General features: G+C 42.3%; 1 protein-coding gene across 5 annotated transcripts in view; it reads left to right on the top strand.

The window, feature by feature from the left end:
- Window positions 1-17,536, top strand: part of ME3 (malic enzyme 3) — a 128,955-nt gene that overhangs the window by 79,630 nt on the left and 31,789 nt on the right. For 4 of the 5 annotated variants that reach the window (XM_074816311.1, XM_074816313.1, XM_074816315.1 and 1 more), the window contains exons 4-6: window positions 7,493-7,568; window positions 12,664-12,825; window positions 15,787-15,890. In XM_074816311.1, coding sequence (XP_074672412.1) covers window positions 7,493-7,568; window positions 12,664-12,825; window positions 15,787-15,890 — 342 coding nt within the window. The remainder of the gene's footprint in view (window positions 1-7,492; window positions 7,569-12,663; window positions 12,826-15,786; window positions 15,891-17,536) is intronic. The other variant, XM_074816314.1, reaches the window with a different exon arrangement.

Genomic DNA, 17,536 nt, shown 5'->3' on the forward strand with positions numbered 1-17,536 from the left:
CACAAGGAATTTTGGTTTTCCTGTCTAAAATATATAATGACAACTTTAAGGACATTTATAATATCAGTGCATTCACCTTGCACATTATTTGAAATTAAATCTCTTAGTGTACTTATAGGATGTTGCCCTATAAATCTCTGTATAGATTTCATTGATAGTTGATTGTGTTTGGTTTCTATTATTTTTTCATCTGTACCTCAGAGTACTGTTCAGCATCCTACAATTTACAAAGAAAATTATCTAAAACAACAAAAAGTTCTTGGCTTTTATTATAAACAAATCTGCAGAAATAGCTGATGAATCACCACAGAGATTTTGTCCAATTTGATGATTAATTGTACTGTATTTAGACAGATCAGTGCATGCTAGCACATACTTTCTCTCCAAAGCCTGTAGCCCGCAGGCATTTATAATCTCAAGATCCCTAAAAGAGCCAAGCAATTTCAAAGTTTATTTTGTTATTCTGAAGCCTCTTATCCTGTTCTGGCAGAGACCTGAACCAAGAAAATCAACAATAGGGGTGCAGCTGGTGGAAATGTCTCTAGAGTCTCATATTGCTCAACCTGTCAAATTTGTGTATGAGTATTGAGAGTGTAAATAAATAAAACCAAATGCAGGGGTTTACTGTAACCACATTTTACTGCATCTCTAGCACAGACTGGCCTTGTCTAGAGCAGGTCCTTCAGCCTGTTCTTCTGGCACAATAGTGACAATTTTCTGTGGTTAGCATGCAACAAAAGCCAAGGCCATCAGCTGATCCCTCCCTTTCGTGTGTCCCCATTGCAGCTGTGGACAGCCAAAATACCTACGAGTCATCTGGGCTTGGGGCGTAATTCAACCAAACTCCAAAGAACACAGAATGGCTTGCAGCAGCAGTCAGCATCCTTCCACAGTGAGAAGCCAACTTGTCTTTTTCTTTCCTCAGTGTGAAGATCATTTTGCCAGGTGAACTTCAACCTTACTCTGAGACGATCTTGCTCAAAGCTTTCCAAGAGCATCATGCCTTTATGTAGGGCAATGGCTGTGATCGCTGCAGAACGTCACCTGGTACCGTGCCTGTCAGAGCCCTTTCCTGTGCAACCTCATACCTCAGTGTAGGTTCCTGACCGCTGTCTCACAACCTTTTCATCGCTGTTCAACAGCAGCTTCATGCAGACTCAGATGTTGGCAAAGATCTGATTCATCTGTTTTGTTTGTTGCTTTTTTAAGCAATGGCTTCCCATGGACTTCCTACCCATTGTGTGGGAAGTCCAGGCCCTACTAAGTTAAAACACTCAAGGACTTATACGTGGGCAGGATTTCATTGCCCTCAGGTTGTGAGTGGAGATGCTTAACCTTTGTCCTGAGCATTTTTGTTCTGAGAATGAGCCTTTCCTAGCTGGATGAAAACATTGAATCATGATGCCTGCCTGTCTGATATAAGTATTGTGAGTATGTTCATTTTCTTAATGCTAACTCACCCGATGATAGTCTTTATCCTCTCCTTGCTTGTGGAGCAAGTTCCCCTCCTAGCACCCAGACTAGAAGTTAATACGTGGAAAGAAAATGAAACAAGAGCCTGAGTTTTGTTGCCATATTCATGGTTTAGTCTTGCAATTCATTGCATGCTGGTACAGCAGCACACAGACGAGGAGCCAGACTCCTTGGAAGCACCCTTTCTTGTGTCTTGGATGACAAGCAGTGTGTAAATATCTGGAGAATTGGGGACCTTAGCTGCTATTTCAACCTGCTTCCCCTCATCAGTCTGTCTTCTCAGGAACAAGTAAATATGTAAGGTAAAGACTGGTAGCCCATTAAAGAAGGTAGCTCTGATGTTTCTTTTCTGAGGTCCAATAAACAAGATTGGGCTGATTACTGTGCAGAAAGCACGTGGAACTTGCAGTTGAGATTTTTGTGTTCTTCATGCTATAGACCAAATCCTGAACAAGCCTAACCATTGCAGTATCTGTAAATATTGGATAATCCTGTGGGAATACATTCCTCCTTAAGTGTCTTCACTTCTTCTTCAGAGAGTAGTCCTTTTGGAGGAGTGAGGGAGGAAAAGGATGAAGCTGCAGTAGTTGGGGGGGGGGGGGGGGGGGATGTTTTTCAACTCCTGTCAACTGAGGAGCTTTTGAGATCCTTCTAGTGGTGTCTCTTTTCCTCCACAGGGACATAAATAACAAACATGGTCCTTTCTCAGCTAGTAAGGGAAATTCCCATGAAGCAAAGAGTGGTGTCCTTTTGATTCACGCTCATATACAAATCAGTGATCCACTGCCCTTCTGTGGCTTTTGACCAGTGTGGTAAAGTTGGTGGATATAATTGCTGACTGTTATTCATACCTGGTAAGTGTAAAGAGGCATTTAATTTTGTGGATGTAAACAGGTAACTGAAATCATAGGGGTACTACCCAAAACCACATCACAGGACCAGACTGTAAGAGAAGCACAGCACTAGCCAAAGATGTCTTACATGGAGCTTGATAAAGCAAAAGCATTGATTGCATTTGATTGTGTTGGATTTCTGTTTGATCGCATGTCAGAGGCATCAGCAGGCTAGAAAAGTGGGGCAAGTCAACACCATGAGGGTTGCAAACACAGCCACAAAAGCACTGGTAATTGCCAAAGAAAAGCTATTAGGGAGAGGGAGGGAGACTTGGGTAGAAGGGAAGTGAGGAGAGATTTGGAGCTGTGAGGAAAGAAGTTGCATAATCTTTTTCACTCCCCTCTGTGTTTTGGGAAATGAAGCATTGCACATTCTCTGTAAATAAACAATAGTGCTTTAGAGATAGCACTGCTGGCTCCACTGTACAGTGTTTCTTCTAAGTGGAAATAGCCCACAAGGCAGCATTGCGAACCATGAAGATCAGAAGAAGAACACTACTTTGCCTTTTTGAAGAAGTAACTGCTCATTGAATGAAAGCATTAAAAAATATTTTTCTTACCTAATACCTGAGACATGTTAAAACTTATTTCTTCCCAAACGTTTAAAAGAAATGAATGTTATTCTAAAAAGCCATCACCAGTGTCTGGCACTGCTTCCTCTGTGCCCTGTCTCCCTTGTCCCTGAACTCTTTCTAAAATGAGCCTTGCAGTTCAGGCATGGTCTTCATTGTGGGTCTTTCAAAATGCCTTTAAGATGGCCGAGATCTAACTAGTACTGAGCACCACAGCAGGATTCTTCCCCTAGTTCACACGGTATACTATGTAGCTGCATAATTCCTGGAGTACTTCCATGAACTCAGACAGGACAAAACCAGAAAGGAAAACATAATGTCCCTGGCTTAGGGATGAGAAAAGATCTTGCATGGTGTGGGTGAACATACCCAAACCCTTTGATGGATTCTGCAATGATGATCTGCATTCTGCTAGATCCTGCAGACCAGTTTGGGCAGCTTGACTTGACTTGCTGAAATCCAGACAGAAATACTGCCTCGGTGACAAATTAAGAAGCTGTAACTCTCCTCGAAGTTTCCTGGAACCTTACAGATGTACTCAGTGGCATGATAAAATCTAGTCTGACTTTCACCTTAACTAAAGGCAACTGTAGTGAAACCTATGATGTTAATGGGTTGAATAGGAGACTGCAGCTTTAAACCCTAATGACGCAGGTGGGAGCACTCCCCACTCTTAATTACCCCCACAAAAGTAACAGCTCTCTGAGGGTTACTATTTAGCCAGAAATAGTGTGTATGTTCTGGCTTGACATTGCTGGGGTAGTTAATTTTTACTAAGCTTTATTTCTGGTATTTTTGCCCCTGTGCATGTGTGTTTGGCTTCCAGCTAACTGTGTGCATGGCTGCTTCTCTATGGAGGGTAAAGATCTACAGTGACTAAGCCCATGTAGTATTGCAGGCTCCTGGGCACAGGTGAGTTTTCTGGTCTGGAAAACTGGATTGTGTGTTTGCTCCACGCAGTGCCCATGTTATGTGACTTGATAAAATAACTTATCTTTTTAGCATTTTAATTGAATCATTTTTATTGAGTCCCAAGGAGATTAAAGGAAAACTGTCTCATTGTCTTTTTGTTTCTCTGAAGCAATTTATCAACTGTAATCCCAAGAGCGATGGAGAAGTCATGATGATAAAGGCAGAATCTGTTGCTTAGTTTGCATCTTTTCCTCAGAAAAAATCCAAGTTAATTTGGTTTATTGCCGCTTGGATGTTTCTTATTTACTACTGGTCCACATAGACCAACCTGCTCCTCTCAGTATTCAGAGCTCTAGCTTGCTGTTTTCAAAGGCACAAATAAACTTTTGTTTCTGTTACCTCTCCTATAATCTGTGTACCCTTGAGAGAAACCTGGCTGCTACTATTCCCTGTTCAGTCATCAGCACACCTTTTCCTGAGTTCAGTTTGCAGACTTGCCTGTTCCTTCTGCCTGCTTTGCAGAAGGGATTTTAGAAAACATTAACCCTCTGTCAATTTTGGGCATCTTATTTCAACAAGTTGGCCAGCTCATCTCTGTGGGTGACTGTTGTTGTGAGGGGGGAGAGCACGAGTCTCCTGGGGATCATACAAAATGAGGACTTACCTGTGACCCCTGACTCTAAAGTCTGATGTGTGTGTGTTTCCCTTTGCATCTTCTTAAAAACACTGAATTTGCTGAACTGCCTGTCACAGTTGATCATTTCATACTTGGCCTACAAAGGACCTTCCAGCTCACCACTACCAGGACCCGCTTCTGAATGACTGAACACCTGATGGAGCCCACAGTTACTGGACCAAGTTCAGGAACGTGCTCCAGCTGAGTGCCTAAAGGCATGAAAAACTTTTGTGTTTTGCTGAAACTGGGCCCTTGGCTCTCAGATTCAGCATGAGGGAAATAGAAGGCTTGCTTAGATATGTGCCCAATTCCTGATGTGGCTGTATCAGCGAGAGTTCACTTTCCCCAGGTGGATCACCATGTCTGCTCCTGAATGTTTCCCTTCTAAAGCTGGTAGTGTCACTAATGTGTTAACTGTTAATCTAAATTAAGCCATCTGATTTTGCCTGGAGTAAAGTAAGGAGCAATTTTTCACCTGAATTGCTGCATGCATGTGACAGCAGAAATAAGCAGCTAGGACTAGGGATCTAGTCAATGGCATGGCCTGAAGGGAGAATGAACGTGTGTCATAGCCATTTTATTTTCTGGAAAGGATCCACAGAAGTCAGCATACTCGATGGGAGGGCCTGCTTAACATCAAATAAACATAATATTACAGAAGGAAACACAAATTCTGAGAGGGGTGCCTCTCTGTGCTTGGTTCTCAGCCACCAACCTGGCTATCTAAGCCAAACCAGTCCTTCCTCAGGCAAAACATGCCATGGTGATAGCCGTGAGAGCCCTTCTCCCAAGTAACATAATGAGAGCAGTCATCAGATTTTGGAAGACCCAGGCTGAACTCTCCCTACTGCCAGATCCAGAGCAGAGATTGGAAACCAGCCTACTGCCCTCCCGAGACAACGGTCAGAGTCAGGAGCTCTTCAGAGGCAGTGGGTATCTGCCCTCTCCACTTTGTGTGAAACAACTAGCAATTCATCAAGCCACAGGGCCAGTGGTGGGTAGACAGTTGGGTTTCAGCTTGTCCGGCGAGCACTGAATGTCTTTCAAAGGTTAAATAGCTGGTGAACTCCCTTCGACGCTGAAGAGACGTGAATGTATGAGACATGCAGCTAGACACTTAAGCAATAGATGTCCTTATTATGTATGGAAAATGTTACGTTAAAACAATAGCATTCTTTTTAAAAGCAAGTCATAACTTGAAGTATCTGAAATGATGTTACTAATTTATGCTTTTAATTTCTGGTTAATAACTTATTTTGTAAATGTAGATGGAAGCAGTACAGTACCCCTTTTTATGAAGATTAACATCTGTGAATACTGCCTTTGAGATAGCCCGTGTGTATGTGATTAGTTTGTTGGTTACTGGGCACAGTTTTAAAGAATTACGCTGAATAAATGAACCACTACTTTCCTTTTTTTTTATTTTTTTGTATTTCTGATCTTTCTGTGTGATTGCAACTTGATCAGTGTTGAAGTAAGCATTTTTATATTTCTTCTTTTCAAAGTAAAGGGCTTTTTCATTAGGATTCCCACAGTTAACTGTGGGAAGATATCTGCCCCCTAGAAGAGTCTTGTGAGAGAAATCCTTGCTGTAGAGAGTAGCCCAATTATGTTTGATTATTTATCACTCAGTGGAAATTGTTTTCAATCTCCTCTAAAAATGAGACTTTCTTCTAGCTAGTATTTCACATTAGACCTCCAAAGCATGAGCTGATCTGAACTTACTGGGGCTGAGCAATAGTAGAGAGATGTAAGCAGCAAAAATGCATTTCTCTGTTGTACCGGCTGATATTAATCACCATTACAGCTCCTGCTTTTGTGAGCAGATAACAAGGCAAGGAAAATGCGTGCCTCCACCTACTAAGAGGAGTCATCGAGTTAGAGCCCTTGATTTGTGCTGATTAGAGAGCACTGTGAGCAACGTAAGCAATTTCCCCTGTCACAGATATGGAGGAGGTTGTTGCTTTGGGCTTAATGCTGCCTAAAAGGAGCTTCAAAAAATCCCAAAATATCTGAGCAGAGATCAGTCAGTGGGAATACTACTGTCCTGGATATGGGAAGAATCCTTGCTAAGGATACTATTTTTGATAACAACAGCTGAAAGGAAAAAAATAAGCTACAAGTCTCAAACATGTTTCAAGAATGCTGTCTTCCAGTTCCTAATTTTATTAAAGAAGTCATTTTCATTTAAACCTTGAAGACCTTTGTGTTGAGAAGTGATTAGCCTTAGTACAATCAGGTATGCTATTGTCCATGGAAATACTTCACACTGAGGTTTTATCCAAACGTTTAATTTTCTGTTTCACTTCTCATAATTTTTGGTGGTTTTCATTTGGTGAATGCAAGTCAAAAACTGGGGTCAGATATTCAGGGGAAAAAACAGTGTTGCAAGGGCAGGTTTGGCTTGGTCAAAGCAAATGCCATGGCAAATATTGATCTAATCAAATCCAGTTGGAGCTCTGTTGACTAGAGAGGGGATCCAAAATGTCTGGCTCTGCAATAGCCATCCACATCATTGACATTGGTAGTTGAGTGAGAAGGATTATGCTTTCACTGTTTGAACTGCCAGCAATAAGCTCCCCTGGAAAGCATCTGCAATAAGATATACGGTAAAACCATCAGCCTCCCCTGCATTTATCAGAATTATTTTAACTAGAAAGCTCTTCTGCACTAAAGCAGAGTTTGCTCTCTGACACAGAGATATTTCACAAAGGTGAAATGTGTATCACCAGTGGCTATTGACTGAAGTTGCCATTAAAAATCTTGAGCCTTTGGGGTTTTGAAATGAGAACTAAACTTGTTATTAGCAATCCCTTGAGGTCTTGTTTCCATGCCAGTGAATAGCCTGGTTTTGTGCTCAGTAGCTCATTTCCCTGCATTTTCAAGTTTCACCTGTTTTATTTTATCTTGGAGTTCTTAATTTTATGACAAGGCTTATTTTTCTTCTTTTTTTTTTCTATTCTTAGGGGGTTGTTTATCACCATCCATGACAAAGGCCATATTGCAACAATGCTAAACTCTTGGCCTGAAGAAGATATTAAGGTATGTGTCATGTTGTCTGTGGACTGGGAAATTGCAGAGAATTGGGTGGAAAATGGGTTATTGAACGGAACTGCTTGGCATTATTTACAGAATTGCCTATTTAAAAGGACAAGCTAGGAAATATTCCCTTCCTCAGAGAGTTTGGCTAGTAGTTGGACTTCAGAGACTCTGTAATATGTGTATGTGGTCAAGAACATCTTTATCAAAGGTAGCAGGACCTTGCGCAATAAAAAAGAGCATGCATGATAATAAATTTGTACAAAATAGAGGCCCCAGCAAAGAAGTAAGTTTTGTATGTTGAAGAATTCTGTAGCTAACTCACAACTTGCTAGATATACCTTTAAGATATCTCTTTAAGATATCTCCGTGACCGACTTGCTCGTAGGACTCCTTCCCAAATCTAATGAGCCGTGCAGCATCCAGAACACTGGCAACTGCACATAATGTTTGATATCCAGCAGCTGAAAATATTACTGACACTCCACCCAAAAAGTGATCTTGTGAAGTGTTTTTCACTAGAGCTCAGGGCTGGGCAAGTCCCTGGCATGAAATAAAGTCAACACTTACTTAAGACAGGTCTTGCCAGTCACCTCCTTCCATTAGTCTGCAAGTACATGTGCCTGGGAATTTCCCTGGCTATTGACAGAGGTTCAGTCCCCTATCAGTTAGCTGTTTCTTACAGGAACAAAGGTTTGGCAGCTGAGAAAATCTTGCAAGCATTTTCCATTTTTAAGGGAAAAAAAAAGAATTTGATGTGTTTCCAGAAAATGTAATCATATTTCTCTACCCTTGTCTTTGGAACCATGGGGAACAGATGCAAACTAGATATTTTGTCCTTGCTCTGTCCAAAGGTCTCAATATTTCCATTTGTTTCTGACTCAGGACTGTGAGCAGAACTCATTATGGCTAATAGATATGTTTTTGCAGATGGAGAAACTGGCACAGAAAGATTAGAGATTGTTGTTGAAACAGCCCCCTCTGGCACCCAAAACAGACCATAGGAAGGGCAGTCATCCATGGAAGAGATTCAGACTATCTACTTTCCAGGTTTGCCAGACTACAAAGACAGCTAATTTCATCAGTATCGCTGGTTTGGACCACAGGGTTCCCTGTGTGTTTGTACAAGACTTCATGCCTGAACTGGTAGGCACTGGAACACTTGAGATTTTGAGATAAGTAGTGAAGCACCTGGACTCCACCTAAGTCCCTGGAGGAACCCATTTTTTTTAAAAGGCTTGGACCGTACTGAGCACCAACAAGAGTAAGTCCCATTAAAGACAGTGAAGAAATACCTGGAGATGCTGCCCCACCTTTTGCTTTGTAGCTCCTTAGAGCTTCATGGCAACAGCATTTACTGTGGAAATGGGAAATTTGCATTGTAGGACTGGATCCTCTGCCTGGAAGGGCTGGAAGGTGCTCTGCTTAGCTTAGCAAAGCCTCAGCCAAGCTCTGATGTGCCCGACCTCCACCCCTCCTGTTGAAGCTGGGCTGCTCTGAGAGAATCAGAGTGCCAGAAGCAGAACAAATGAAAGAAGCCATTTCTGAACATACTCATGTGGGAGTGTGGGGTTTTTGTGTCTCTTCCAGGGTTGCTAATGAATCCTGCCATGAAGAAACATTGGATAAAATGTTGATAGTCCTCATCAGTGTCTCCCCTTGCTAATTTTCTCTCTGGTTCCTTAATCTTGTACTCTTCTGTATGATGGCCCAACTAGAGTAGGAGGAATGCAGAGAATCATACAGGGTAGTGTTGTGGTATAGTGTCATCCTGGGGAATGACAGCTATGGGTTCAAACCACCTCAAAGTGAGAGTAATGTAGAAACCATATCTCCTATTCCTAGACGAGTATGCTGCCCTTCAAGCTACTGGACTGGCCTTCCTACCCTACTTCCCTCCATCCTTCCATAGGATGCTCACCCCAAGAAGTGCACTCAGCATCTTGAATCCCCGTTAGGATTACTGCTATACAGGCCTGTTCAGACTCATCCTTCCGTGTAGCGTTTTCTGTTGGTGCACTCAAGGCAGAGTATCAATTCATCCTGGAAATGTTGATCTTGTGCAAACAGAGAAGTGGGAATGCCAACAGCAGCACTTGCCTCTCTGCATTGCCTCAGCAGCTTGGAGATCAGCGTGGTGCTCTAGATCACTCTGCTGGGCCAGATATCTCCTACTTATGAATTGCAAAACTGGGCTAGCTATCTGCAGAGGCTCACTGGATACAGCCTGTGGTCCTGAGTTGTCTCAGTTAACATCAGCTGCCTGAAGACTCAGTCCCCAATCTCAGCTTGTGAGTACTTTTGCAGTGATCAATGAAGAGGAAGATGAGCATCTTCAAAGAGAAATACCCCTTTTATCCCTTCCCAAAACAGCTGCTGGAGGGAGGAGATGCACTCTGGAGGTTTCTGTCTCTCCCCATCAGCTATCAAAGAAGTTTAGAAACCAGTTAGAGGATTGGCTTAAACTGCACACCTAACCTTTAGCCAAAGACTTGACTAGAGTCATCAAAATTTGTAGCACAGCTGGAAGCTGAAAACAGGTTCCTAATTGTTAAACCAGTGGTTCAGTTAGAAAGGTCTGTCCTGCTCAAGCAGAGATTAATGTCCTGTTTGTTGAGTCTGATCACATGAACATGAGCGATTAAAAACATTAATGTGCTTGTATATCAGGTACCCACTGAAACTTTGTGCCTTTTTTTCTGATGTTTTTCAAATCTGAAGAGCCACAAACAAATGTGAACCTGGTTTCCTCTCTCTGATACAGACAACAGTGAATGTCTCCCATGCTGTATTTTCTGTTCTCCTATATTTTTCAGTGTTACCTTGAGGAGCTTTTGCATCTATAGAGTGCAGCAATTCTGAGGCTGAAGAAATTTTCTCTCTCTGATGGATATCGAGAAGTTTTTAGGCTTGCCTGAGAATGCTTATTTGTTTGGATGAAAGGGGATCTGTGCTCCAGAGAAATACTTTGATTCATTATAACTTAATTATTAAAAAAAAATAATACTCTCTGCATAGTTAGGATTTTAACTTCTTCTCATATACTTTTCATCAGCTTCAGGATAAACCTGTAGCAGTGCATGTGCTTGCTGCTTTCCCTATTCCCATTACTGCCTTCCAGTCCCAACTGCCTCCTCTGGGCGTAGTAAAGAAGCGAGCGCACACCCAGAAACAGATGGAGCCCACCCAAAAAGGGACTTGCCCATTGCTAACACTTCGCATTGACTCAGAAGGAAAAACAAATAGGAAAATGTTCAAAGATGGAGGTGGATAAGTGTATCACTGCCATGGCTGAATTTCCCATGTCAGGGTTTGTCCTACCTCTAGCCTAAGGATAGGTGTATAGACCTTTTAGTTTTAATAGATTTTTCATTGAAGGATCTCTTCTAGGAATTCTAACTCTCAGTGACAAGACAGTGGCACAGCACAACAACAACTATTCTACATACAGGAGGACCATTTCAAAATAATCCATATTACATTTTGGTTGTCACTATTAGTATGTGCATTACAACCCCGGAATGTATCATGCCTCAAACTACCAGAGGTTTTTCTTTTGCTAGAGGGCAAAATAGTTGTAAAAGGCAGAACAGGTGCACATGTCCTCTGTGTCTGTAGTTTCTCCTCAGGCTTATTCCTGACCTATGCAATGTAATGTAATTCTGCTCTGCTGTTGCAAACAGGGGTTTAGGTTGAGGGAAAAAATAGCCTTGGGATGTGTATATAGTTTATGTTGAATAAGAAAGGACACTGAAACAGATGAGTACAATTCTTCCTGAAAGAGTAAAGTACAGCAAGAGGTTTATTTCATTCCTAAACAACAAAATGCTTCTCCATCACAACAATAAACCAATAAATCTTTATTATTCTCCCCCCTCCCCCAGGAATTCCATCTATTGAGATGTTTCTAATCTCCCATTCTCTTATTTCTCACTAAAGCACACACATGTCCTAAGTTTAGCCTTAACTTTGCAGATCATCAGATAAAGAACTTCTATGCAGTCTTCTCTGAAATCCAAGCTAAACTGTGCACTTAATTGTCTGATAAACCATTTGATGTGAGCTCTCTGTTCTCTGAAGTGCTGGGACAGTGCTGAAAGTTGAAGTTTATTATTGTATTTACAGATTTTCTCCCTCAGTGGGACTGGACTCCAGTCTATTCCTGTTCTTACTAGATTTCAGAACTGCCCCAAAAAGTGCCTGACCCTGGGGACAAAACCGATACACAGTAGTTAACCTAAAAATTGTGAATTTTAGTCAGATCTGCTTTGTCATTTGCCTTCTAAGATCTCAATGATGCATGGTGTGGGTTGAACAGCTCAACTTTAGGCTTCTAATTTGAACAACATTAAGCAGGCTTTTATTTCCCTTCTTGTCACAAATAAATGATACAATAATAAGAAAAACCTAAAATTATGGATCAGAGATTTTGGTGAGGTAGCACATTACAGTATTGCTGAAATGCAGAAGGCCAGTTGCACAGAGAGTTAAAAGGCAATTTTTTAACTCCCAACTGGGTGGGAAAAAACATCTAATATTAAATACACAGAGTGGGAGCCTCTCCACAGTCCATGCTGCTGCCTGTGCTGATGGCTTCTGTCTGCCTGCCTTACAGTCAGAGGCACCAGAGACAATGGGACCCAGTTACAATGAGTTTTGTTTTGGTTATCTGATGTTGGCTACTCCACAGCTACTCTACAACAGTGTGAAGACATGAGCTTGTTACTTCCACATATACAGTTCATAAGCACAAACACTTTTGTACAGATCTCTTTTTCCAGAACAGAGGAAAAAATCAAGGCCAGATCTCTTTCGTGATGATTCTTGTTATACAGCTGAGGATGCACAAAAATGCTGGTTGGGCTCTGCTACTGCTGCTCTCCCACACTGTAAGCAGCTACCCATCAACCACATTATCTCTATCCCCCAAAATGAACAGCCCTCTACCACTAACAGCTAATTAGCATGGTGTCATGTAGAAGGAGCAAATATCCATCGCACAATGCAACTGCATAATGGCACCGGTGTGGACAATGGAGCTGGTTTTGCTTCTAGAGCCTTGGCAACACCATGCAACAGTCTGTTTTGATCCTCCTAGGCTATCGTGGTGACAGATGGAGAGAGGATTCTTGGTTTAGGAGATCTAGGAAGTTACGGCATGGGTATCCCAGTCGGGAAGCTTGCTTTGTACACAGCTTGTGGTGGAGTTCACCCACAACAGTGTCTCCCTGTCCTGCTGGATGTTGGCACAGACAATGAGGTAAGACAGTTTTTTGTAAGTCTGACGGGGGGAGAAAGAGTTCAGATTAATGCTTAGCTGAGGCCACTTCCCTAAATGTGCAGGCAAAGCCAGAGACATCCAAGATGAGATGATGGCTAGACCAGCACTGCAGGCAAGTGGGCAGGTTTCATTCTGTTGATGCTCAAGAAACTTTTGCTTTTACGGGGAACTGAAATAAACACTAAATAGCTTCATGGTTCCCTGGTGAGAAGACTCAGAGTGTTGCCAGTTGGAGCTGAAGGGTCAGCTTCAACTTTCAGCGTGGCAAGGTGAGTTGAAAGATTTTTTACAGGAAGTCCCGGATTTATTCTTCCTCTGGTAGATGTGAGAAAACAGGCAGATACTCATGTCTGCATAGAGGTGACTGTATTCCAGAAAATGGAGAATCCCTGGTGGGTGGTTTGGGAATGATTAATTTCAGTGTTTTGTCAGATTGCACACTGTACTGCGCATGATAACCAGACAACAGGACTCCATCTGTTTGCAGATTTTTGCCTTATGACTCTGGCTCAGAAAGGCCAAAGTGCAACAGTTTTAGCAATGCCAGAATGGACATCTGTGAGGATGTCTTTTTAAAAATTAATATCCTATAGTTATTTGTGATGTCCCAGGTTTGTCCATTTTTGTAAAATGTACTTGTGCCTCACTTGACCCCAAGTAAACCAAACACATGTTTCTTAGGAGAAATAATAAATCTGGGGTATAAGAGCTTTGAGATGGTGTATGAAGACAAATGAGTACCAACATTTTCTGACATGCCTATGCTCACTGGAAAGCTAGATTTTCTGCACCTCTTTCACTCCAGGCCCAAGTGTCTCGCACTGGACACTTGAAAAGAATGAAAGAAAGCAAAATCAATGGCCATAGTTGACATCTGGGATGAGATTCCCAATTAAATCTTTGGTCTCTGGTCCCAGGGTTATTTCATCCCTTTCGCACAGAGGCCTGTCATAGACTGATGGAATATAGGTGTGCTCATCTCAGACTGATCCACGGTCTTTCCCGGAAAGTGGGAACTCCAAGTTTGGACCCTCTGAGGCTAAAGCAGGAATTAATTCTCAATCTCTCACTTCTTGGAGTTTCCAGTCAACAGAGCATTGACCTTGACTTTGGCTCCTTCATCTCTTCCTTCTCCTCCATGCTGGTCTGCACACCACTGAGTGCTCTGAGCCCCCCAGCTGGAGTTTCCCTCCAGAGGGACCTGAGTGAAAGTGCTTCCTTTCCCATGGGAAGCTTCTGACCATGCATGACTATCTGTTTCTATCTCAGCATCCAGGAGACACTAAAATCCGAAGTCTCACCAATGATTTTTAGGCATCTCCAAGGGTCAGATGGTCTCAGAAAAAGAGACTCCCAGAGTCAGTCTTGGGCACTTTGTTCTGCCCAAGATCAAGTGTAACTTATGTGTCCAGGAACTTCTCTGTGGAGGCAATTTCTTCATCTGGGATTAAGATATGGAATTTGCTGTTTTCCAGCAACATGAACAATTTATTTCCTCACAATATAAATAATTTGTTTATTTATTTAATGGCTTTCTCATGTGCATAAACCCAGCTTAACAGAACCCTAACCACATCCTAGGAGCATTCTGCCCCATGAATAAATTCATTTATCAGTGCAGAAATAAGACACATCTTATAGGCATTCATCCTGTTCATCTCTGCCTATTAATATATGGTGACTGTGTTGCTAACACAGGAACCTAAGGTAGAATGGAATAAATTCTACCTGAGGCAGTCGTATTATATTTTTAGCATCAATTCCCAGCTTGTCTTTCTGACAGTCCGTAATACTTTATATACTCTTTCAGCAAATCAGTCTTTTTTCAGAGCTTAGAATTTCTCAGCTTGACATGGGAGAATGTTACACTCCATGAACCAGCCCCAGAGCACATGGCACTATAGGAGCAATCAGTGAAGTAATGCAAACGGGTCTGCTTTCTGTTTCATGGCCCTGAAGAGTTAATGTATCAAACTCAGAGGAAAACCTCTTTCATCTTTCCTTCTAAGGGAAAACAGCTGTGGCTGTAAAAACAGATCTAATTTTAGCATACCTGCCAATATTTAGGGCCCATATGGCTGCAGGACAATGGGTTTGTGATGGCTCATCCCCTTCTCATGTGGATGATTCAGTTCCTGAAAATGGAAGGGAAGTAGAGTTGCTTTGCAATGACTCACAGAGGTGTTGGCCCACCTGTCTCCTGCCACTGTTTGTCCTGTGACTTTCCCCAAAATATGTGCTGTTTCCATGCTGACCCAATGCTTTTTAGGTGGCTTAGGTGTCCTGACTTAACACCTGCTGAACTGGTTGGAGGAATGGCCTGGTTTTTTATTCCCAATGGGAGCCAAAAAATACAAGTATTCTGGTTTATGAAAATACCTTGCCTTGACACGTGCAGATAACTGGAAGTGAGTGCAAGGTAGGTACAAGAGTTGGGAACATTTTGGCATCTCATCACTGGTTCTGGTTAGCTCAGAGCTGGCACCTAAAGGTCAATATGACAGATGTCATTTCAGGTTACTCCAGGTGATCTCCATGTCTCAAAGCACTGGTTATGGACAACAGCTTTCCTGGAAACTTCAGTGCAAAATTAAGAACTGATTGAACAGTAAGCACTCCCCACACAAGGTCAGTTTTACTCACTAGGAGTGAGTCACTTTGTCAGAGAGTCTTGGTAGAGCTGTTCTGGGGATGCAGAGCTCAAATTCCCATGGCAGTCAAGAAGTATTACATCCCTCCAACTTTATTTACACAAAAAGAAATTCTATAGCTTCTTATTGAAATGCTTTCTGCTGAGGAAGAGCTGTGTGACCTGGCCTTCACTGCATAGTAAGTAAAAATAATATGACTACAACAGACAAACTTTTTGGGTAGGCTGGGACATAAATCTCTGTCCATCCATGGAAGAGAAGATGTCAACAGAACTGTTTTGTGTCCTAGGCTCTCCTGAGTGATCCACTCTATATTGGACTGAAACACAAGAGAGTTCGTGGGAAACAGTACGACGAACTGATTGATGAGTTTATGCAGGCAGTTACCAACAAGTAAGTGGGATTATATACATGGCTCCTCTGGGCTGCTTCCATTTAAGAACAAATGTTGCAACTCGTGAAATAAACATTAGTATAATTGATCATCCAAGCAAAGAAAGGTATTTAAATGCAAGTCTCCTGGGTGGTCTACAAATGACTCTTTGTGCTTGAGCACTCTGTGTCAAAAATATTTGTCTTCAGAGAACTGAAATGGGACTGACTATTTATAACCATTTCCTGTCCATATAGGCCAGAGGTGTCAAGCGTATGCCCTGTGGGCTGTATCTGGCCTCCATCATGTATTTATGAGCCTCATTCAGCATAGGCAGAATCTAAATTTTGGTTTGTTTACATTTTGTAAAGGAAGTTTCTAGCTTTCACCATTGTGAAGGAAATCATCTAAATGGAAATGGCATGTTACACCACATGGTGATGTCTGTGTGAGTGTGCAGACTGCCTGTCTATCACTTTGTTAAAAATAGGATCTTCCCTGCTGGCATTTAAGTCTGTGGAGTGAGAAGGCTGGGATTATAAGCGTTGTCTTTTTAACAGTGGGACAGACCAAGTGCATATTTCCATTCTTACTTACTAGCTGGGATAGAGGGTCTCTGATGTACCAGGGAGTTTGATATGGGAAGAGCAGAACCACCACCTCAGCACTGTATCTGTACCTCTTGCACTGCATTGAGTTCCTCTTTCTGAAAAAAAGAAAATGTACTGAAATCTCTATGACTATCTGGAGAGGTTGCCATAAGAAGGAAAGTGAAAACTGTTAAGGAAAAAATAAAAAATATTTGGAAAGCCCCAAGCTCCTAAGCAGCTTTTTCTGTCTTTCCTAAAGCAGCAGATGACATTAATAAGGAGTGGTAGAGAGCTGCAGTCTGTGCCTGATTAATAGATTGCTGCCTGTCTGTATGTTGTAGGGTCTTTTCTTCACAGCTGAAGGAGCTATGTTTGATCTTCCCTCTTTCTGTGTCTCCAGCCAGCTGTATGTGTGTGTGTGTGTTCCTGCATAAATAGAAGGGAGTGGGTGGTACCTGTGTCATCAGCTCTCAGTTCATCCTGTCTCCTTTGAGGTAGGAGGCATCATGTCCAGTGTCTAATGACAACACCTACCCATCCACTGAGAAGCATATCTTTACATATGGTCTGACTGCCCAGCTGGCTGTGGGTGGAGGGATGTAGGAAATAGGCGATGAAATGCTGGGGACCATTCAGTCACAGCTGATGAGCCACGTTTTGAGAGGGATGAGTGCAACATGGAGAATTTCAGCAAGTGTTGATTTGTGGCATGCAGTGCTGCTGTTAGGACAGGAGTCTCTCCTTTGCTTTTCAGCAGCATAGAATCATAGAATCATAGAATCACTCAGGTTGGAAAAAACCCTTTAGATCATCAAGTCCAACCATCAGCCCTACTCTGCAAAGTTCTCCCCTACACCATATCCCCCAGCATCTCATCTAAACGACCCTTAAATACATCCAGGGATGGTGACTCCATCCCCTCCCTGGGCAGCCTATTCCACTGTCCAACCGCTCTTTCTGTGAAAATTTTTTTCCTAATGTCCATTCTAAACCTCCCCTGTTGCAGTTTAAAGCCGTTCCCCCTTGTTCTGTCACTAATCACCTGTGAGAAGAGACCCGCACCAACCTCTATACAA

Source organism: Strix aluco, chromosome 2 (assembly GCF_031877795.1).
Source record: "Strix aluco isolate bStrAlu1 chromosome 2, bStrAlu1.hap1, whole genome shotgun sequence".
Classification (NCBI taxonomy): Eukaryota; Metazoa; Chordata; class Aves; order Strigiformes; family Strigidae; genus Strix; species Strix aluco.